The 25,087-nt window shown below is 36.1% G+C and overlaps 1 protein-coding gene across 1 annotated transcript in view; it reads right to left on the reverse strand.

Moving 5' to 3' along the window:
• Window positions 1-25,087, reverse strand: part of plxna1b (plexin A1b) — a 137,444-nt gene that overhangs the window by 31,732 nt on the left and 80,625 nt on the right. The window contains exons 10-15 of the mRNA XM_051896889.1: window positions 16,455-16,655; window positions 7,098-7,194; window positions 4,448-4,638; window positions 2,691-2,842; window positions 845-965; window positions 623-759 (exon numbers count right to left, since the gene is read on the reverse strand). Coding sequence (XP_051752849.1) covers window positions 623-759; window positions 845-965; window positions 2,691-2,842; window positions 4,448-4,638; window positions 7,098-7,194; window positions 16,455-16,655 — 899 coding nt within the window. The remainder of the gene's footprint in view (window positions 1-622; window positions 760-844; window positions 966-2,690; window positions 2,843-4,447; window positions 4,639-7,097; window positions 7,195-16,454; window positions 16,656-25,087) is intronic.

The raw sequence follows: 25,087 nt of genomic DNA on the forward strand, positions 1-25,087 counted from the left end.
CATTAAATAAGCATTAAGAATAATGGTAAAATAGATGCATTATGCTAATAAGAAAAAAAAAAACTAAATGGTCTTATAAAAGTTTTTATTTCTTTGTGCAAAAATGTAATATAAAATATAATGTTTAAATATTTAAAAAGTATTCAATCAAAATTATTTTAGTATTGTTTATATACTATTATAGTATTTATTAATATTTTGAATAAGCTTTTATTTTATATTTTCAGTTTATTATTTTTAAGGTTAGTTTAGGATTTAGTAATTTTGTTATGTGCTTTTGACATTTTTTTATATTTCCATTTAGCTACAATTTATTTTTATTTCAGTTTCAGTTTTAGTCATTTTAGTACTTCAATTTTTTTTTTTTTCAGGTCCAAAGCAACAATTCTAATTTTTGTTTATGTTTTTTTTCCTCCTAATATTTATAATTGATTTAATTTCAGCATTACTCTAATTAAAAAAAATATTTTTAATAGCTTTAGTTAACAATGAGGGACATATATGAAAGTGTAAAACCTAACAGGTTAAAGCTTAAATAAAGTATGTCTGATGTTAAAATGGTGTTGAAAATGACTGACTGAAATTAAAGCACATTCAGAGAAGCTGAACAGATGATCAGTACCTCTCGAAGCGGCAGGTGTTGAGTCCGATCTTGATGGAGACGGCACTGCCCGCATTCAGATGGCTGCCGTGAATGGTGATTCTCGTTCCTCCGGAGATCGGACCGTATGACGGCAGCACCCGCGTGAAGTACGGCGACTGGACATGACATGAGTCTTATGTGTGACATCAATTTGTGAGTAGTTTCTTGACCAAATCTGTGTCAGCGTGACACTAAACTCACCACAAACGTGAAAGCTTTAGGAGACACGGCCCTGTACTCCGGCAGACAGTCTCGGACACACACTTCCACCTGAGCTTCCTGCACACGGTAACCTGTGGCATCGGCCAAACGACACACAATCCTGCAGAGAGAGAAAGAGAGAGATGAGGGTCTTAGATGGGTCTGGATCCGGCCGCCTGCACTCACCGTTCAAAGCAATAACTGAGTGGCCGAACATGTGACAGGCAAGTTACAGCACTGACCGCAGGAGCTACATAAGCACACACCACTGTAATGAGATGCAGTAAAACCCTCGCTGGACTGTAAAACGGGTCTCTGTGATTAATGGAACGGACAGCAAACCCTCCCATCATGCCATCGGGAGGCTCGTCTCCGTCTGCAGCGAGTTATTAACCGCCCTGTGTCTGTGTCGAGCATTTCTAGTGTCACGCAGCAGCCGATGCAGCTTACGGCGGATAAGAAAAGAGTTTGTGTTTGCAATTAAACCCTGATGCTTGTTTAGTATGTTTTTCCAGGAAACTGTAAAGTCATTGTCACTCCGATTCAGCACCACGACTGAAAACAGTCTAAAAGACGCATTTGAAAGCGTTTAAGTTAGAAAACGACTCTAGCAAACAGACGTCACTGGTTTTCAATGAGATGGTGATTTACAGCGATACTAAAGATGCATCAATATTAAAATTATGACCTATAAGGCCTGTTTTCACCAAGGACAATAACTAACAATAACAATAAAATATACTTCTAAAATCATTCTAAACGTAAAAAGAATAGCAGGGGTCCATACCAATAACTCAACTATAGCCATAACGGCACAGAGAAATGACATCGCTGGAATCACTTTCAAGAACAATTTTATACAGCTGATGAATGATAAAAACATTGACAGCCAATCAGAATCCATCCTGCTTTAAAGAGCTCGAGCATTTAAAGCAGCAGACGACAAAACTGCAGTGCGCACTTAGAATAAACAGAACTATATTGTCCGTTGGTGTGGACATTAATATAGTTATCGTTAGTTATCGTCTTGGTGTGAACAGGCCTATTATGGGTCATTGACGAATAAGGTTTTATTTAAGTGTAAAAAAACATAATGGAGATATAATTCATTTTGAATTTTTATTAAGTGTTAACAATGAGATTGTGGTTTTTATAATAAATTAACACTGCTTTTGTCATTTTTTACAAGATGGACAAAATTTGCCACCCAAAAATTTCGGTTTTACCGAATGACACTTTTGGTTATACCGAATGACGATATTTTCAAACAATGCTAACAGGCTGATATCTAGCTAGCTAGCAAAAGGACAATCAAACATTTTATATTTAATACAAGTTTTTAAAATATTACAACATTTTCCATGTTTTATAGCGGTTGTACCGAATGACCTGATGTTTCGGGACATGCGTATGAGTGAGTGAAAACATACATTTTTCAAATAGTTAAGAGAGAGTTAGTTACTTTGCTTCATGACCATGTGGTCCTTTGCAGGTGACCATGTGGTCCATGTGGTCCTTTGCACATGATAATGACCGCATGACTTGATCCAAAATGGTCCCTTTATATTGGTTACTCCAAATTACATAAATGAAATTCATTTTTCCGGACATTCTTTCTCATAACAAAGCAATGACTTCTACACATAATTTTAATACCATTTTGCACTATGTTGATATATGTTATAAAATCATGCCAGAATAAAAAATATATACATTTTTGACCTTGGATGCATGTAAACCTGTTGTAGGAGACTCCAAAACAAAACTAGGAACCTTTAAAGTAGCATAACAGGGGCACTTTAAATTGAATTATAAAACAGAAACTCTGTCTGTATCAGAGACTCACTGCTCAGCGCTGACGTATTCCTCCTCGACGGGCTGACAGGCCACTTTCCCGATCCGCACTCCGTTCTGGATGTCTTTGAACTGAAGGCCCAAATTCTCTCCGGTGATGGTCAGTCTGGTTCCGCCCTGCCGTGGACCGGTCTCAGGAAACAACTGGACCAGGAGAGATCAACAGAAGAACGTGAATGAACTATTCCTTAAAAAGCAATAGTTTGGTGAAGAACATCAGATCCTAGTTCATCTGCGGCCACTGAGAGCTTCAGCCAAACAGCGCAGGAGACAAACACTAACGCGAAGAGCGAAACAAGAAGCGCAGAAGCAAACAGTAATTGGTTTCAGAGGGACTGCTTTAATTTGACATTCACACATTTATACAGATAGACGGTTGAAAATACGAAAGCGCAGCTTGAGAGAGAGTAAAGCAGAAGAGCAGAGAATAGGTGTACATCTTTTGAACAGATGGCTCTCAAAGCGCCTATGGTGTGCTAATAATCCATGTGATAAATTCATTCTTCTCCAAATTAAATTAACACCTAATCTAATAAGTAAAAAACGACAGCGGCGCCGCACAGATAGAGAGAGCGCATGAGAAATCGAATGACGAGAACAAAGGAGGAGTTTAATTAACACGAGGGGATGTAAATTTAGTAAGTAGACGTTCTAAAAGTTAATATTCCACTGACAGGAGGATTTGGAAGTTGAAAAGAAAATCTACTTCGAGAGAAACAGAGAGAGAAGAAGATCATCAAGAACAGAGTCTGTTTTAGTCAGGTACTACAGAAAGAAAGAAGAAAACTGTCCCTCATCAGCACCTGTAAAATTATCTGTGAGGAACCTGTCATGATATCAAGGGTTCAACAGGCAAAATAAGAAGAGAAAAGTTTATTCCTTATCCAATATGACTCTATAATAATAATAATAATAATAATAATAATAATAATAATAATGCAATAGTTTATAATGTTTACTTTATTTTTAAAATGTAAGTAAATCATTATTTTGAATAATAATACTAATACTATAAAATAATAATAATAATATATTATTATTGTTATTATTATTGTTATTAATCAAAATATTTTATTTACATTTATAAAATAAAAAATTCAAATATTTTTTAAATCAAACATTTTGCAATACTATAAATAATATTAATGCAATAGTAATGTTTACTGATTTTTTATTTTTAAAATGTAAATAGTAAAATATTATTTTGAAGAACATTAAAAATCACTAACAATAATAATAATAATTATTTTTAATCAAAATAATATTTTATAAATACATTTTTTTAAAAAAAATCAATAAACATTATAGCAATAATACTATTGTACTGTAAATTAAAAATGTAAATAATCATTAATAATAACAATAACAATACTTTTATTTAAAGAATAACAGTAAAATTATAATACTAACATTTAATACTTTTTGCTTTCAAACACTAAAACAGAGCTGTTATTTTGTTGGAAAGCATAGGGAGAACATAAAACATCTCTTTTGTTGACAACAGATTTATAATTAAGTCTCCTTACAAATTTTAATGTTTGAAAGCAAAGTATGTAAGACACAAACATGGAGCAGCATTTAAGGTTACAGTATCCATGCATTAAATAAATGTATTTTAAATGCATTTGAAAATGCAGCAATTATTTCTCCTTGGATTTAAGCGATTTACAGTCATACTGCTCAGGTTGGTAAATACCGAAATCCGCATAATACAAAAAACCCATATCGCTGGTTTGTTGTGTAACTGACCTTGGTGATGCGCGGGTGCGTGCAGCGGCTGTTGCCGGCAGTGGCGTGCATCCACGTGTTCTCCGGCTGGGCACATTCCTGCCGCAGAGAGCACTTCCTGTCCTGAACGCACCAGCCGCACTCAAAGCTGGGGTCGGCCTTCAGACACAAACCACAGCTCTCCCTCAACGCATAACACTTATACAGGTGCGCTGGAGAGAGGAAGACAGCTCCATGTAAGATTTTGGACATACTGAAACTATCTAAATCTCATGCTGCATCCCCTTCAAACCAGGATGTTGAACTTTTAAGCTTGCTACTCACAAAAGTGCAACAGAGCAGCACTTGGAAACTAGTCAAGTCAAGACAAGTCACCTTTATTTATATAGCACTTTTTACAATGCAGATTGTGTCAAAGCAGCTTTCCAGTGGTAACGGATAAATAATTTTGGCTGCACAGCAGCTCTTAAAGAAAATGGTGTCGTTGTCCAGCTTAAGTAAATTCAGTATTGATTCATTCAACACACAACTCAAAGCTTCTGATGCTATCTGGGAAAATGTTCAGAGAAAAACAGTGTAAAAATGTAAAAAATAAATTAAAAATGGATTAAAACAAACAAACAAACAAACAAACAAACAAACAAACAAGCAAACAAACAAACAAAAGATTAAAATACGAAAATAAGTAACTAAACAATAAATAATATTAAAATGAACAAAAAATACATTAAAATAAAAATATAAGAATAAAATAATAGATTTATTAATTAATTAAAAATATATTAAAAATAAGAAAATAGATAAATAAATAAGATTAAAATAAAAATATTTAATTAAAATAAATAGATACACAAAATTATATTAAAGAAAATAAATAAATATTTGATTAAAATAAATAAATAGATAAAATAATTAAAATTATATTAAAATAAGAAAAATAAGTAAATAAATGATTAAATAAAATTATTTTTTTTATTAAAATAAATAGATCAATATATAGATACATAAAATTATATTAAAATAAGAAATTAAATAAGTAAATAAATGAGTAAAATAAATAAATAATAAGATTAAAATACATTTTTGATCAATCTAACAGTTCAGTGCTATAATGAGAAGAAAAACAATAATTAACTTAATAGAAACTAAATATTTTCCAAATAATATTTAGACGTATTTTTAAGGTCTGGATCCTACGCATGAGGATGATCATATTTGGCATCGAATAGACTGAAAAAACCTCTGACACCATCTATCCTCTGTCTTTGGTCTTTGTGGACAATCAAAAAACTGCAAATGGTAACACTGCCATTTTATTTCTCTGAATGCTCTATTCAGACACAGTCAATGGAACTTATGGTCAGAAGTAAAGGTGATGATACACGGGGCAACTTTTTGAGCAATGTTGCCGGGCAACTTTCCCATTGAGAATGAGCAACAAATTTCTATCTGGATACTTTAGATCTGTCGTGGGCAGTTTTTTGAGATCCTCCAATCAGAATGCTAGCATCCGATCACGTGACTGGCTTGGAGATTTCAGAAAAAATTCAAACAAGATGGCGGCCCAAAACAGGGAATAGGTTGTTTGCAATTATGTGGTTCTGGTGACGCGCAAAATTAATGTGGAGGGCAAGCAGTGAAGATTAGAATGGAAGAGATGGAGAAAAGTCCGTACTGTGCTGGTTTAGAACAGTAAACAGAAAATCACAACATATTTTGGACGTGAACCTTATGTTATGAAGAGGAGCGATTTTTCTAGTGAATTGAAAGACTTGACTGCCATCGAGGACGTAGATATAGAGAATGTGAAGCTGCCGTCACGCAGTGTTCAAGTTCAAAAACAAAAAAAGGTAAGCAGGTATCCATATTCATTTCAGTATCGGCAGACGCAAAATTTTAAAGTTAAAAAACGATATAAGTTACGTAAACGATAAAAGCTCATTGTGGTTTCTTGGTTTGATAGATTTGAGCAACCATAAACGACGCAAAACATAGGAATTTTGAGTTTGTGATAGGATTCCTATACAGAAAAATCACTCCTTGCCCTCCAGCCACATTTCGCGTGCAGCAATGACGTCATGTGCAAACAACCTATTTACCTCACCTTTTGCCAAACTCGCTCTTCTCCCTTTTCCCATCATAAATCAGATCAAAAAGGCATTTATATTTAATAAAAACGAAGAAAATATTTGAAAAGTTAAAATAAAGTGCCTAACAAGTGTTTATAATGAAGTATTTATTGGGTTAGCAATAGATTTGCTTGTATCTGGTTGCTGCCAACTGTCCGTTGCCCTAATTAGTTGCCCTGTGTCTCACCAGGTTTCCCACTGACGGCAACATTACCCAGCAACATTGCTCAAAAACTCGCCTCGTGTATCATCACCTTAACAGTTGTGAAATATCCCACATCTGCTGTGAATGGACAGCAGCATGAGATTAAAATGATGCCAGGATTATCAATCACAAATGAGCAGCACAACAGCGCTGAAGGACAGGAATCATTTATTACAATATTGCACCTACTTTTCCTGCTTACAAATTGTGAAAGCACACTTGTTTACACAAGCAAAAGATGCTCTGAAACATTTATAAATGCTGCAACTCTCTGCAGCATACTGTGAAGGTTGCTAGGCTACCCGCTACAGCATGCCGCAGTGGTTGCCACGGTTACCTTGTATGTTGTAAGGGTTGTCGATGATAAAGTTTCCATTCCACACCACAGACAGATCAACAGGGAGATCGCTGATGTCACTTCCTTCATAGTTATACTGCAACACAAAAACACAAATTAGTGTAATGCGATTAAAACATGCATGAATGATTAAGATTTATAGTAAAAATGAACAGTGCTTGACCATGCAAAACTTGCTAGGGTCATGTTAGACGGTTGCTTTAACATGCAAATCACATGGGACTGTTCTCGACCTTTACTCTGTCATAATATGATATTTAGTTAGGAGCCGCTGCATGTATACTGCACACAGTGAAGGGTTTACAGAACAATGTCCTTCTGAACTCATGTCTTTGGTCACCCGGAGTAAAGGGCAGAAGAAATCAGCCCAAAAAACATCCATCAGCAACAACCCCTTTCATCCGTACTTAACTCTTCCTCCCTGTCATTAAAGTTTCAGTGAGACTGTTCTCCCACTGGACATTTTCCCAAGACAAACATCTTCTAGTTCTTTTATTTAACATGACTGTTGTTTGCTTAAAATATTACAGGTCCTTGAGAGGAGCTTCAGGTGTGTGTATGTGTGTGTGTGTTTGGTTTTTAATGTGTTGCTATGCAGTTACTAGGCTGTTCTGAGTGTTTTGGTTGCTAGTTTTATGGTTACAGAGAAATCATTGCTTTTGAAAATACAATGGTTTTAACATGCAACATCATTCATAACCCATTTTATTTCCGTAATGACGTCAGAAAGTAAACAATTTACACTCATTTGTCACATTATGTTACACTTTATTAGATTTACATAGATAATCATTTATTAATGGTTTTAAATATATTTAACTCTTTCACACATAGAGGTCACTACAGTGCTATTCAAAAAGCCATTTCCGTGGATATGCATGGGTTTTGACTGCACAGTTGCACATCAACCACTACAGTGGACTTTAGTGATTCATCCTATACAATTCCACCCTGAGGCAAGCCGTTGTGTGTGGGTTTTTTTTTTTTTTTTCTCTCTCTCCAAACCAAGATGGCTGACGGCCAGTCATAAATGCCAAGTTGCTCCGGAATATCCATCTATTCCTTCTATCCTAGAAGACTGTTGCAGGTAAATTAGGGTGTACTCACACTAGGCATGGTTGCCTTGAACCGTGCACGATTTGGAGCTTTACTCGCAAACTACAATTCCTGTTCATCAATAAGGTGAGAACCAGACCCGTTATAAACCCAAATACACTCAAATTAAGTACATGAATTGAAGTGTACTATCAAAGTAGTAATAAAGATGTTTGCCGTCGTAATGATGACAGTAGCGCACACAAAGAATAGCTGTTCCGTGCTCCAGCACGGTTAGCGCTCACACTGCATGCGAACCGCGCTCGAGCCCAACCGAACCGTGCTCTGGCCCACCTCTTCCAAGCGGGCCAGAGACGGCTAAACGAACTGCACCCGGGCACGGAACGATCACACTTGTCAAACGAACAGGGCTTTGGGGGTCAAACGCGCTCGGGCACGGTTCAGAGCACCTAGTGTGAGCACATCCTAAAAGTGTTGTAACATCAAGTAACATCTAAGGAGTCATATATTTATTAAATTTTTATTTTTGTTTTGCAAAAACAAAACAAAAATAATGACTTTATTCAACAATCTCTTCTCTTCTATGTCATTCTCCTATGTTGTTTACGTTTGTTATTTTTGTTTTGTTTTTGCGTACAAAATGTATTCGTCACTTCATAAAATTCAGGTTGAACCACTGCAGTCACGTGGACTATTTTAAAGATGTCTTTAGTACCTTTCTGGACCTTGAATGTGGTGGTTAAATTGCTGTCTATGGGGGATAAAAAAAAAAAAAACCTCTCGAGTTTCATAAAAAATATCTTAATTTGTGTTCCGAAGATCAGGTCAGAATGAAAAGTCATTAATGAATGAAAAGTCATTAATGAAAGTCATTCAGAATTTTCATTTTTGGGTGAACTAATCTTTTAATTTTAGAATTGGAGGAAATTCTGATTAATCATCTGTCCACTATATATTTCAGCTACAATTCATACTATTACTGTGACTGTTGTTCTTGAAAATACTTCATCTGCACTAACTTATAAATGTATTTGTGTTATTAGAATGTAATTTGCAGTTACGTCAAAAAAAGTAATCTGATTGCGTAATGCGTTACCAACACTGCTCATTTCAGAGATTGAAAACATCTGATCGCTAGTTTTGTTTCCACAGTCTAAAAACATCAATAGATCAATGTAGATTTCAATCTGAGGGCTTCTCAGAGTGGAGAGCTACGGTAGAAATTTGACCATTTTAAACAATCAGAATTATCAGCTAAGGGTAAATCAACACACTGTGGTGGACTGGAGGGAGCATGAGCGTTATCTACAAATAGTCTGAGTTGGGTTTCCAAAGAGTTGTATCACTGACATGCAACGTTCAACTTGTATGAAGTTCTTCGTCTGCTGGTCGAACAGAAAAAAACTCAATTGCTTTTGCAATAACTAATTATATTTTTTGTATATATTTTATAGTTTTCATATGATTACACAGTGAATACACACAGTGCTATTACTGTATTATGTTCAAAACAGTATCTCTTCAGTTAAAACCAATAACGCATACTGTCCACTCAAGTGGACACCTGAAAATCTCTGAAAAATATGTGTAAAAATAGTTCAGATCTTATTTCATGCCCTAAGAGCAATAAAAACACATAGAAAAAAAATCCTGACTGAGGTTGTCATAATTCATGCATGAAAGGGTTAATATATTAGAAAAATAAGGAATGTAGTCCCAGACCTCAGTCATAGATGAGAGACTACAGGAGAGCAGGAGGAATATTCATGTGTGTGTGTATCAGTGTTGGTGATGGTGAAGTCAGCAGGACTCACATGAGGAAACACACAGAGACACGTCTGAACCGCCGGAGAGAGCGACAGCATGAATCACTGAATAGAGATTAATGAAGGAGCACTACAGCGCTTCACCACAGCGCCGAGAGCAGCAACACGGAGGAATAAATAAATGAAATGCTTCAGAAAGAGAGCGAGAGGGATTCGGTACCAGTCATGCTCAGATAATTGGTTATTTTGAGAGAAGGCCTGCATTCAGTTGTTAGAAAGCACACACAACAGAGGTATCTAATCACTAACCTCACATATACGCGATAACAGTGATACCTGTCTTAGTATAAAGCACACACTCATCTGTCATTCATTATTTCCATTTGCACACGTGAGCTACGGATAATTAACTAAGCGCTAATGATTTGGTCTCTCATTAGCTCAGAAATGAAACATGATTTATGGTCTGTAAAAAAGAGCTCTGGTCTGTCTTACATGTATGTTATGGTAATTCATTCACCCTGCAGGCTGCAGACGTGCGATCGATTCATTTGGCGAGAGACTGACGAGTTTGAGCAGCCGGTTAACCTCTCACCAGCGTGGGAAGACGAACGCTCGCCTAATTAAATAAACGAGAAATGACACGGCAAGGCTGAAGAGGACAGTGTGCTTGCGTGTGTGAGTGGCCTGTATTAGATGATAATCACTGCAATAGGGTTTGATTTCATTTACTAATATATGTGTTCTATAAAAAGAGAACACAGACGCCCACAGCAGAACATGTGCTTCCTATTTCCTTGCCTCACCAAGATTATTACTGTTAACCAAAATCACTACAACAATAAATACCAGCAGTGAAAACTAATTTAAAAATGAAAATGGGGAAAAAAAATAATGCATGCATTAATAAATTCATTAATACATGCATAAATACTTATAATAAATAAATACTGTAGGTGCATAAATAAATGCATTAATGCATGCATAAATATTTTAAGTGTGTAAATACATAAATACTGTAAGGGCATAAATAAATGGATTAATGCATGCATACTGTAAGTGCATAAACAATAAATAAAAGCATGCACAAATATTGTAAGTGCATAAATAAATAAATAAATGCATTAAAGCATGCATAAATAAATGCATGAATACGGTGTGTAAATAAATAAATGAATAAATAAATGCATTAATGCATGCATAAATAAATAAATGCATTAATGCATACAACAATATTGTAAGTGCATGAATAAATAAATGCATGTATACAGACAAAAGCAAAGATGAAAAAAGCAAAATGACATTGAAGTTAAAACAAACTCCAAAAAATAAATAAAAATAAACTAGTGATTTTTTTTTTTTTTAGTATAATAAGCCAAGTTGTTGTCTTGCTTTTGTTTTGTCGGCCTGATCTTCACACCGTCACAGCAGTAATCAGACGGTTGGTGGTTCAAGTCTCATGTGGGACATGTGAAGGATGTTGATTTAGTGGCGTTCAGCTGATGGTTTAATGATCTTGTCCTTCCTCTGACCCTGTCTATTGTGTCCTGGAGCAGGACCCTCGCTGTGGGAACATGTCTCAATCCCCCTGATGCAAATGTTCAGTGGGGTTCTATATATAATCCTAGGGTTCTTCTTTTAAAGCCAAAATGGTTCTACATAAGGACAAATGTTTTAAATGATTGCACAATACTTTCACGTTTAATGGATTATTTCAGATGTTTTCTAGTGATAAAGTATGTTTACAAGCTGTTTAATTCATAAAAAGTTCATTAAAATATTAATAAAATATATAAATCTATAAAATGATGGAACTCCTAAAAGTTTCTATATATGAAGCACCTGACAGAACCGTTTAAGGTTCTATATACTGTGGAAACTTTTCTTCTAAGATTGCATATTATATATAATAAGAGTGTGTGCTTATATCAAACTCGTCTCATTCAACCAGATTCAGCCTTATTTGTTGCTTATTCAAAGATATATATACACATACAAAGCAGAGATGCAAAGCACATACAACAGAGATGAGTATAGAACAAAATAGTGTGAAATTAAATGTTGCAAAATAGTCTTATATTGCTGTTGCCACAGCTTGTGGCTTATTGTTTTCCATCTGTACGTCAGTTAAGAGTGAGAGAATCATGCATCATTCAGATTCATCTTCATACCATTACAACTACCATTACAATAATAATTACTCTCAAGTCCCTGCATATTCAATTGTAAACTACTTCTCTTGAGTGATTAATAATTTAAACCAGGTCTATATCTGTTGTCCCGACACCCACAGACACACACACAGACACACACTCTCTCTTCTCTCTCACTGAAGCAGGTGCAGTGAGTTTCTAAAAGCCTCTTCTGCTTCTGAACGCCCCCGGCTACAGTCTCCATCTCTCTTCGTCCTCTCTTTCTTCATTTTTCTTTACCGTAGTATCTATTACTGCTGTGTCGCTCTCACACTGTAATTAATCATCATTTTTTATCGGTGTCTCCTCTAATTGGTTCTCATCAGAACTCTGCTGCGCCTCACACAAACACACACAGATACACGCACACTCTCTCTCTCTCTCACACACACACACACACACACACACACACACACACACACACACACACACACACTCTCTCTCTCTCTCTCTCTCTCTCTCACACACACACACACACACGCGCACACACCTGCCGCCATCATCAGCTGTATGAGAGCCGCTCTATTAGTTTCTATTCTCCGTTCAGCCTGTTTTCTGACAGACTGAAAGAGCTTCATAAAGGAAGATGAATTAAACACAATGACAGTCTGTGCTGATATCGTACGTCAGTTTTACTGTCTTCATAAAACATTCATACTGTTACAAAAGATTTCTATTTCAAATAAATGCTGAACTTTCTATTCTGTAAAAAGTGTATCACGGTTTCCACAAAAATATAAAGCAGCACAACTGTTTTCAACATTGATAATAATCTTGAGCAGCAAATCAGCACATTAGAATGATTTCTGAAGGATCACGTGACACTGAAGACTGGAGTAATGGTGCTGAAAAGTCAGCTTTGATCACAGGAATAAATTACATTTTATAATATATTCACATAGAAAACAGTTATTTTAAAATCACAATAACATTTCTCAATCTTACTGTTTTTACTGTATTTTTAATCTAATAAATGCAGCTTTGGTGAGCAGAAGAGATAAAATGTCAGAAATAAATTTGTAATTATCTAGCTTGACAGCCCTTCAAACCACATTTCCCATGAGCCTCTCTCACTTCCTGCTTTCCATGTGCAGCTGTATCCAGTCAGAGGAATGTCAGCTGTGGTTTTCCCATGCAGCCGAGCGCCAGCTCACGATCACAGCTCTGAGCGTCTGGATGCGGTACAGACGCCACGAGGAAGGAGGCTGAAGAGGCGGAGTGTGTTTGTGTGTGACGCTGATGCAGTTTTTGGGTGCGTTCTGACCACTAGGGTGCAAGAAGAGCCTTCAGATGGAAACCACAATAACACAATACAACCGTATCATCCAGAGAGGAACACACAGCCAAACCCAGACAACAAGAAGCTCGTGTCCAAAAACACACACCCATCTAGACAGGCCTGACTGTTTATAATGCTTAAAGTCTGCCAAATAAGTTTCTGCTTTCAACTAATGGACAGCAGGACGAATCCTTCACCATCTGTGCTGCTTCAACAAAACAATGAGACACTGTCTGCGTGTGTGTGAGTGTGTTTGGATATAAATACTGTTCTCATCTGGCATTCTCCTTATTAGATCAATGCGCCAGTTATTAAGTATGTTTGCAACAGTGTGTGTGTAGGAATAACACAAGTTCACTTTAATCTTTCCACTCTGGATAAATAACCAGAACACACACACGCACACACAAACTGTAGATTAGCATTCTCATTATTGTATTGATCTGTTAAGACCCAGCACACGTTATCAGGAGCGTCACATACGCTGGCGTGTCTGTATGTACATGCATGTGTCTGATTTGATCATGTGAAAGGAGCTGAGCTCATTGATTTTAGACCATCAGATTCAGACTAACCTTCCATCAAGGTTTCAATCAATGTAGCACTGCTGATATTAATGTGAAGATTATATCAGCATACAGTGATAAGCATGATGCTTTTCACTGTGAGTTACTCTATGCAAGGACGTGAACGCAAACACTAATGCAAGCTCTATTTCGTGTGTTGTTGCCACTTGACTTCTGAAATGTTTTGGACCACAATTAAAGGGATAGTTCACCCAAAAATGAAAATTATCCCATGATTTACTCATCCTCAAGCCATCCTAGGTTTATATGACAATCTTCTTTCAGACGAACACAATCCGAGATATATTTAAAAATATCCTTAGTCCTCCAAGGTTTATAATGGTTGTGAATGGTAAATGGCGGTCGTCCACCGGAAGCTCGTTATTCGAATTTATAAAATTTTATATATGGATATTTTTCTTACAAAAACACATTCCTTCGCTTCAAAAGGCCTTTATTAACCCCCTGGAGCCGCATGGATAACTTTTTTTAATGGATGGATGCATTTTTTCTGTCTTCAGAATGTGAGTTACCATTCACAACCATTATAAACCTTGGAGGACTAAGGATATTTTTAAATATATCTCGGATTGTGTTCGTCTGAAAGAAGATTGTCATATAAACCTAGGATAGCTTGAGGGTGAGTAAATCACGGGATAACTTTAATTTTTGGGTGAACTAACCCTTTAAAGGGATAGTTCACCCAAAAATGAAAATAATGTCATTTATTACTCACCCTCATGTCGTTTTACACCCATAAGATCACAAAGTAAGATATTTAAGATATTTTTGATTAAATCTGATGGCTCAGTGAGGCCTCCATAGACAGCAATGCCACTGAAACTCTCAAGATCCATAAAGGTACTAAAACATATTTAAAACAGTTCATGTGAGTTCAGTGGTTCTACCTTAATATTATAAAGCAACGAGAATACTTTTTGTGTCGCCAAAAAAACAAAATAATGACTTTTCAACAATATCTCATGATGGCCATGAATCAGTGATTCAAACGGCTATCAAACGGCTACACAGCTGAAATCGTGTGACTTTGGCACTCCGGACCACTGATTCGATTCGTAAAGCTCCGAAGCATTGTTTTGAAATTGTCCATCATGAGATATTGTTGAAAAGTTGTTATTTTGTTTTTTTGGTGCACAAAAAGTATTCTCGTCGCTTTATAATATGAAGGTAGAACCACTGAACTCTTAAGAACTGTTTTAAATATGTTTTTAGTACCTTTATGGATCTTGAGATTTTCAGTGGCATTGCTGTCTATAGAGGCCTCACTGAGCCATCGGATTTCATCAAAATTTGTGTTCCGAAAATGAACGAAGGTCTTACGGGTGTAGAACGACATGAGGGTGAGTAATAAATGACATTATTTTCATTTTTGAGTGAACTAACCCTTTAACAATGCAAGTTCATGCTGCATTCTCAGCACTGCCACACGAGGCACTATAGCGGACATTAAACAGGCTTTCAATAGTTTGTAGTCAGTTAAGACTTTTTAATGTTTTTGAAAGAAGTCTCTACTGCTCACCAAGGCTGCATTTATTTTATCATAAATACAGTAATATTGTGAAATATTTATACAATTTGAAATACCTGTTTTCTGTGTGATTATATGTTAAAATGTAATTTATTGCTGTGATGCAAAGCTGAATTTTCAGTGTATATGGAAGTCCATTTCTGACACATAAGAAAAAAAAACATGCTTTTGTAATTCATAATAAAATAAACATTCCTAATTTCGATATAAAACGTTGAAATTATGAGATACGGTCATAAGATAAAAAACTAAATTATGAGCAACTATAAGAAAAAGCCAAAATTATGACATAAAAAGTAATAAGTATAAAAAATATAATTGTTTAAATATAAAAACAATTATTTTGTAAATTATATTTACATAAAATAATGTTTATGTAATAATCATGATTTTTTTCTTCTAATAACTGTGACTTCTGTTATAATTTTGACTTTTCATCTCACAATTATGATTTACCAAAGAATGATTTCTTTTCTAATGTGGTGGAAATGGGCTTTCATAAGTGTCACATGATCCTTCAGAAATCATTCTAATATGCTGATTTGCTGCTCAAGAAACATTTCTGATTATTATCAATGTTGAAAACATTTGTGTTGCTTCATATTTTTGTGGAAACTGTGATACATTTTATTCTCTGATGAATAGAAAGTTCAAAATATCAGCCTTTATTTGAAATAGAATATTTTGTAACATTATAAATGTCTTTACTGTCACTTTTGATCAATTTAATGCATCCTTACTGAAAAAAAGAAAAAGACCATACTGACCACAAACTTTTGAATGGTCGTGTACACCAAACCTCAAGTGTGAAATACTTCAGTATGTTTCTGTCACAATAAACAGCTATTCTTTAAAGACAAGTGCTTGTCAGTGTAACGTCGCTGTATGGAGTCTTGAAGACTCGTGTGAGATGGTGTGTGTGACTCACTGTGGTTTTCTGACACTGGATGCTGGAGCTGTTGAAGCGCAGCGCCGTCACACTGTACGTCTCTCCCTGGATGTGGAAGATGCACTCGTAGTTCCTCTGACCGGACTGAGGCTGCGGAAGGTTCCGGGCCGACAGCGTGATGGGCTTCGGGACGCCGACAGGAACATAAATCTGTGTGGACGGCAGAATCTGAGGACAATCCTGTAAAAAAAAAAAAAGACAAAAATCTGTTATCATCAGCTGACTCAAACAGGGAAATTATTCTTATTAAAACAACAAAACACAGGAAGGACATCGAATCATTAGTCGACCAGACCAGAGGACATGTTTGACATTTGGTTAAACAAGCCTGATGGGGAACATATGGAGCAACGTCACGCAAAGACCTGAAGGAGAAACGAGCTGGACGCTTATCTGGAGAACGTCCCAGAATACCTCACTTCTCTGTGTGTGTGTGTATGTCTGTGTTTGAACACTTGAGGAATAAAACATTCAGTTGAGTCCCACACCACTTCTGTTCAAAAGATCTAGTTTTGAGTCTCTTCTGCTCACCAGTGCTGCATTTATTTGATCTAAAATACAGTAAAACTGTGAAATATTATTAAAATTTAGAAAAGCTGTTTTCTATTGTAAAATATGTTAAAATGCAATTTATTCCTGTGATTAAAGCTAAATTTTCAGCATCATTACTCCAGGCTTCAGTTTCAACTGATCCTTCAGAAATCATTCTAATATGCTAATTTGCTGCTCAAGAAACATTTCTGATTATTATAAATGTTGAAAATAGTTGCTTAATATTTTGTGGAAACCGTGATACATTTTTTCAAGATTCTCTGATGAACGAAGTTAAAAAAACAACAACTTTTAATTGAAATAAAAATCTTTTGTAACATTCTACATGTCTTTACCATCACTTTAATGTGTCCTTGCTGTATAAAATGTTTTTAAAAAATCGTACTGATCCCAAACTTTTGAAGAGTATTTTATATGCAGCATGTGATGGATTCAATCAGCAATGCGGCACGACAACAAGCACAAAGGATGGAAAAACGAGAGGACAGAAGACACTCCACAGACATAGAAAAGCTCTAGTTGTATAAACACCATAAAAACAGTGTTACAGATGTGAATGGTAGTAGAACTGAGAACTGAAAGAGAGTAGAGGAAGTAGTTATTCCAATCTGATAGTGAATAAGATCTCATAACTTCTCTCTGAATGACGGCCTGATAAATGAAACTCTGAAATCAGTTCTTAATGCAGTGCGGCGTTAGGGAGCACTTATGAGTCTCACTGAGATGAAGAGGATAAAACCAAGAGCAGGAAATCACTGGATCCTTCAGGTGTCTAGACAGCAGAGGAGATTCCTCCTCAAACCAAAGGAAATTCTCCTGATGTTACTGATTTCATCTGTAAGCTGACAGTATTTTTGGTAACAGTGCTGGTTTCCTGTCTTGTGCTTATTTACCGTAAAGACTGACCACAGAAAGGCCGGTCAGCCACCCACACGCAACCTTACAGATGGAAATGAGGAGAAAGCAAGCTTTGAGCTCTAAATGTCCAAAAACAATCATGACTTTCAGGTGTTTCATTCAAATGTTTGAGATCAGTAAGATTTTGTTTTGAAAGAAATTAATACTTTTATTCAGCAAGGATGCATTAAATTGATCAAAAGGAACATTTATAATGTTACAAAGATTCTATTTCAAATAAATGCTGTTCTTTTGAACTTTCTATTCATCAAAGAATCATGAAAAATAAAATGTATCATGGTTTCCACAAAAATATTGAACTGTTTTCAACACTGATAATAATCCAATATGTTTCTTGAGCAGCAAATCAGCATATTAGAATGATTTCTGAAGGATCATGTGACACTGAAGACTGGAGTAATTCAGCCTTCATCACAGGAATAAATTATATTTTAACATATTCATATAGAAACCAGCTTTTACATTTTTATATTTCACAATATTACTGTTCAGTGCTTCCCACAGGTTTGAAATATACTTGCGGTGGTAGCTAGGTGGAAAATCCTCCTATTACCCACGGCACAAAAATGGTGTACTATATGTTACAAAACAACAAATAATGTGTGATTTTTAACAATATTTTTATTTACTGACATTCATTTTAATTACATAGGCTACTATTACATTTAATTACATACTAATATTATGCATTGTAAATTACAGCAAAATGCAAAATTACAGCAATTAAAATGATAGATTTCTCCTTGTTTTGTCATATAGTGTCTCTATAGTGTCTCTGATACTAGTAAAATCAATATATTGAATATGTGTCAAATGTTATTAGTCTTTTCTTCCTGTGTGGGAGCATCCCAGACAGATATTACAATAGTTTACTATGAATTAATGGAAATTAATTTAAATACAATTTATTGTGTAACCAAAATACCAATAATGCCCAGATGAGAAAAAAAATGTTTTATAAACAAGCCGGAAATACACATGGACTCTTATTTTGAAATGTCTACACTTTAGCAGGCTGATAATAGAGTACCTCAGGGATGACGCGGAAGCGAGTTAGCATTTTAGGACTTCCAGTTCCATCGCACTAAAGTCTATGGGTTTTTTTGAATGGGTTTTTGCTTAATCGCCTGAAATAAGGTCTGTGGTTAACAAAGCCTCTAAATATTTTCACGTTTTGATCTATGACATAAAACACACCAGTTATAACCCACTTGTGATTTTTTTAAACCTTTATTGTGTCTTAAAAAAACGGCGGTTGCTAAACAAATTGCTAAAAGGGACTACTTCCTTTGGCGGGGACTTTAGATGTTATCATGACAAACAGGACATTTGGACAGCATTTCTCATGAAAAAGTGGATAAGTATTCATACACAGCGCAGATCATAATCAGCGAGCATGTTTTTAAATAAAGTTGTTTTTTAAATAAAGTTTGAGGAAGCTTGGTGGTGGTGACGTTGATCCGCGACCATGGTGTGCTGTAGTCCGTTTATAGCCTACTGTTAGCTTTTTATATCTGACGACTTTATTTAGGCTTCAAAATGTATAAATGTTGTGTTAACTTGTAAAGATTATCTTGATAGACAAAATGTGTAAGTGTCATAACCCTTTGTTAAACACAGAGGTTATTTTTTGCGATTTTCTGAAAGTCTGTGGGAAAAATGCATAGGCTTTTGATCGAGGGAACCCGTGCGCCGCTAACTTCCAGGTTGGCCTACAAAAACATGTCATCCCTGAGGTACTCACATTACAGGTACATCTATTCAGATGAGAGAGATAAAATATGCATTCCTTCAACCTTCTCTAAAACATATATAAAGGCCATACATTCTCATATTTCATCACCTCGAGTTCATTAGCAATCGCTTGGCATAAATGTGCGCTATTCATTGATTGTGAATCACTTTGAAGCAGTCTGAAGCGCTGTTGCGCGAACCTGTAGAACGTGCAACAGCGCCGCCTTTGTGACATATCCACCACGTCTCTGCAGCGCACGTGGGACTAAACAGTTCTTGCACACACAGAACGAGCAGGTACGAAACATTTAGGGCGAGGGGAGATTTTCCACTAATTATTCGTGGCGAATGGTTTCATTATCTCGGGCGGATAAAAAAGTATAAGATGATAAAAATAATAAAAGCAAAAATGTGTATCCAAATATAAATTCTATGTGTGGGAAGCACTGCTGTTTTTACTGAATTTCTGATCAAATAAATACAGCCTTGGTGAGCAGAAGAGACTTCTTTGAAAACATAAAAAAAATCTCACCAATCGCAAACTTTTGAACAGTAGTTTACACACAAACACAATTATTAATATGGCAGCAAAAGCTGCTCAAAGATAATTGGTTTTACTTTAACAATGCCTGCTCCTAAATTATTTTATCTCTCCCCGTAAAACATTCATATTTGTTCCAGGAAGTGGGGCAGAGCAACCTCACATTTTCACATCTTTCCAGCGGCCCGAAGCACAAGCACCATAAAATCCACTTTCACAACAGCTTTGTGCAATAAATGGAAAATGAGCCGTAATACGACTTCAAGAAGGCCATCAGAAACCAACTGATCATTCTCAAGTCAGTGTGCTGAACTAATTTAAATATTTAAATTCAATTTATTTAAATTAAATGGCCTCATTTAAATATATCTGTTAAATTGAATGGAAAGCAAATGTCGTTTAGATGTCAGAGCTCCTCTGTATGCGATTACCCATCTACACACTCTCTATCAATTCAGACGCTGTTCCCAGTGCTGTCTACATAGGCAGCTGCCTTCAAAGACAACATCCCATCGCAAATACAACCTGATAGAACTGATGTGAAGAACACAAGACTCTATTAACACTGAGTCTGTCGTTAACATGTTACTAAACTAAAAACTTGATAATTTAAGCATAAATACAGAGCACACACAAACTCTGGGTAAAATTATATTACTTTTTCATATTAAAGAAGAAAATCAACATTTCTCTAGGCTCTGTCCGCTAATCTTGGATGAATTTTGCTGCCTTCAGGCTCCCTTGGGAAGTTCCTGCTTACAAGTTTGGAAATGTGAATTTGGTCAGTGAAAGTAAAAGATACAATTAGCAATCTCTCTTTTTCAATAATTGACAAAGATAATAAGCTTTTTATTGCTAATTCAACAGCAATGGGTGAGTATTTGGTGTGTAACTGATGTTGTGAGTATTTTATTCTTACACTGGCACAGAAAATGAAGTAGTAAATGCAGTTTATGCTTCACAAGCCTGTCGTCGCAAAATTCAATAGAATTAGTAGTGTTTTCTGTCCACTCTATAGCTATTCTTCATCAATAGCATAAAATACTTGAATAAATTAATTGTACAGTTGAAATGCACAATTACAACATTTATTTAATTAATACCAATCAGCGTTGTTAATGTTAACTAAAACTAAAGCTATTAAAAATCATTGTCAGTAACTAAAATAAAACAAAATGTAAATATTACAAATATTTATATGCCAAGGCAATTAGAAATATTAACTTGGCAAATAACTGAAAAAAAAAAAAAAAAAAAAAAAAAAATTCTAAAACTAAACCTGAAATAAAAAGTTAAAGCTAAATAGAAATAAAAAAAACTAAAACTAATAAAAATGACAAACGCACAAAACAAAATTCCTAAAACAAGCTAAAATAAAAAAAATTGAACGTAAAAATACAAGCTAATTTAAAAAGTTAATAAATAAAACTAAAACTGAAATAAAAATTACACCATCTCTGTTTGAGAATTGCAATTGCAGTTACAGTATTTGCGGAATTATCATTTTTACGTGGGTTGTGGATCGGCATGGCTCCTCAGCACAGACGAATCTATGTTTGCTGTCAGTCACCACATCGGTGTGGATACTGTACTTCGGAATCACAGATTCTACGTCTTGGAAGTATGACCAAAATAAGAATTTTCACCGGAAAATGTCATCTGAACAAGTAAGTAACATGTCTGCCATTTTTGTTCTGACCAACTGAGAAAAAAAAGCAATAAATCACGCTGCCAATGGTAATTAAATCTAACGATCGCTTGGCTCAGATCATGTGAAACCGTGCAAATTATTATTGTTATGCTTTGTTCTCAAATTGTTAATGTTAACAACATCAGCATTGCATGACTATTTGTATATTTAGTGTGTATTAGCGTTACCTGTAGATTTCAATTCCTGTAGCCACTCCACAGTCCGAAGTCTTTTGTTTTTGACTATGGGTGAATCTCCAGTTGTCACTGATGATTGTCATTTGGACCATTCTAGATTACAATCCGCCGTCAAAATGATAAGTTTAATTATTGCAGCTGCTGTAAGAAAAGGCTATAAAGCATCCTCCACATGCCTTATAGCCTACTAGCTGGGACTACTTCTCTATGTAAACAGACGTGACATAATGATGCAAAGACGAACGGCTGCATGCTCGAATTTCCCGCAGAAACCCACCAGTACCATCCGGATAACGAAACATTTTTACAAGCTTACAGTTGTGAATCGGGCTAAGGTAAGGAGATAGTTTTGAACACTGGCTGATTATGTACTTGCTCAAAAATTGATTTTGAATAATTTTTAACCAAAAAAAGTTACAGACTGCAGCTTTAAAGCTAAATAGAAATTTAAAATATGAATAAATACTATAATACTATATAAATAATACTAAAATAACACTGATACTAAAGACTTTCCATGAGCCATGATTCACTAATTGACAGATTTTGTTCAACTCCAAATCCCGACAGATTTCCCACCGGTAATTGTGACACTGGCGTTATTCATGTGAACACCTCATAAATATGATCATTCGCACTTGAATGCAGCATGATTCATGATTCACCACAATGCATTCTGGAATAGTCTTTTCTGTGAAGGACACAATATGATTCCGCTTTAGAATTCACCCAAAACGAGTTATCTTTCAGGACAGCACAGAGCTGCTGCCTATCTTCTGGAACAGTCTCCGCATCCAGAGCGCCAATGAGGCCTAAAAATACAGTCTAGGTAGGCAGCAGCTCACCGGCGTTTGTAGCAGAGCTGAAGGGGAGACAACATGCTAAAAATAAGAAGTGATGCATTTAAATATAAAAGTGACAGAAAGTGGGGAAAGCGTGAGAGAATGTGTGCTGGCCGCCAAGAACAAAGAAAGTGAAAGTGAGAGGGAAGACAAGAGAGGAAGTAATCAGTCTGATAAAGTCATTTCTCTGCACCTCCTTCTCTCTCTCTCTCTTCTCCTCTTCTGGTTTAATTATTCAAAGTGGATTAGATCTGTGCTTCAGCTGCCCAATGCATCCCAGCGATGAATATTACATAGTGGGGGGGAGATAAAACAGGGTGGCGGATATGAACTGAGAAGAAAGGAGCAGAGCAGAGAGAAAATGGACGAACAAAGACGAAAACAAGAGGCTTGGAGCAGAGAATTGTGGGTAATGGGGTCAGGGGTGACATCAAAGGCTATGCGACCTGTTTTCAAGGTCTCTATGGAATGCAGACGCTGTAATTAGTGCTGTAGTTATGACGACTGCTGTGTTTCACTGCATGTATGTGATAAAACTCCTGAACGTCTTCTATCATCTCGACTTAAACCAGCTGTCACTTGTCGTCTAGTTGTTTGCTCACTCCCAAGAAAAGAGGTCGGAAGATAAGAAAGAATCCTACACAAGGAATATCAGTGCGACGTGACAGGAAAAGTGAAGGAACAGACAATCGTAAAAGCAAATCATGTGTTAAAAATGAAGCGCAGACTCTTTCTGCCGCAATGATTCAAATCTTTTCCAACTCAAAGCCTCTGCTGATATATTCTTGCTTTTTTCACTCAAATGATGAACAAACGTTCAGCAGAGACCTGCTCAAAACAATGAGCAACAAACCACAACAAAGTGCAGAATACACAAATGCATGTGCAAAGTTCTGTGCCAAATATGTGAGAAGTCGAACTTGGCTTTGGAAGGTAAATAAAATCAGCGGTAACTTAATTAGCCTATTATAATGGAAGGATCATGTGACACTGTGACAGTGTGTTGTGACTGGTCAAGCACTGCCAGCGTGTTTGGGAAATGCCCCGTCCCTTACCATAAACGTGAGTTTCAACACACTACTAACTCAAACGACTAACTCAACCAGACCCCGCTCCTTTTCCATAACCCGTGAGTTTCAACACACTACTAACTCAAACTACTAACTCAACCAGACCCCGCTCCTTTTCCATAACTGTGAGTTTTAACACACTACTAACTCAACCAGACCCCGTCCCTTTTCCATAACCGTGAGTTTCAACAAAGTACTAACTCAGACTACTAACTCAACCAGACCCCGCTCCTTTTCCATAACTGTGAGTTTTAACACACTACTAACTCAACCAGACCCCGTCCCTTTTCCATAACCGTGAGTTTCAACAAAGTACTAACTCAGACTACTAACTCAACCAGACTCTGCCCCTTTTCCATAACCGTGAGTTTCAACAGACTACTAACTCAACCAGACCCCGTCCCTTTTCCATAACCGTGAGTTTCAACCAAGCGGCAACCTCCCTCAGTTTCTAATAAAGCCAATACGGAAGTGAATTAAACTGCAATTCATCGACTGGGTGAATTTGTTTTATAACTCATCTGTTTAAATTATATTAAGCCTTAAAGTTCTGCATAATTAAGGGTGTGGTCACTTGAGTGACAGGTAGATTGCCGCTGCTGTCTGTGAGCCGTCACTTACCTCAGCTAATTCCAGCCGCTGAATTTGCCATCTCTGCCGTATTTGTGCTTTTTTCTGGATTATTATAAAATAATATGGCTTGCTGCGTTAATCGTCGAGACCCGAGGCAGATTTGCGTCTGTGTACAAGTGCTCGCATGCGGAAGGTAAACAGAACACACGTTGTTGGATCGTGGCATTGGCTAAAAGTTTTGTTTGTGAGATTTACTACAATGACAATGGCGGGAGAATATTAAACTCCGACAGCACTGCTTGGATATTATAACTAAAACTGCTGCACTATTTTGAAAAATTATATTTTGGACGTGGGCTCATTTGTTTGTGAGAGTCTAATGTACGATCATATACAGTTTTACAACATAAACACTGTTCAGGTTGCATCATTTCTTGAAGAACGATGATGGAGAGCAGATCATTCAGAAGAAATGTTATGCAAACAATGGATAAT

The sequence above is a fragment of the Ctenopharyngodon idella genome, chromosome 6 (genome assembly GCF_019924925.1).
Source record: "Ctenopharyngodon idella isolate HZGC_01 chromosome 6, HZGC01, whole genome shotgun sequence".
Lineage (NCBI taxonomy): Eukaryota > Metazoa > Chordata > Actinopteri > Cypriniformes > Xenocyprididae > Ctenopharyngodon > Ctenopharyngodon idella.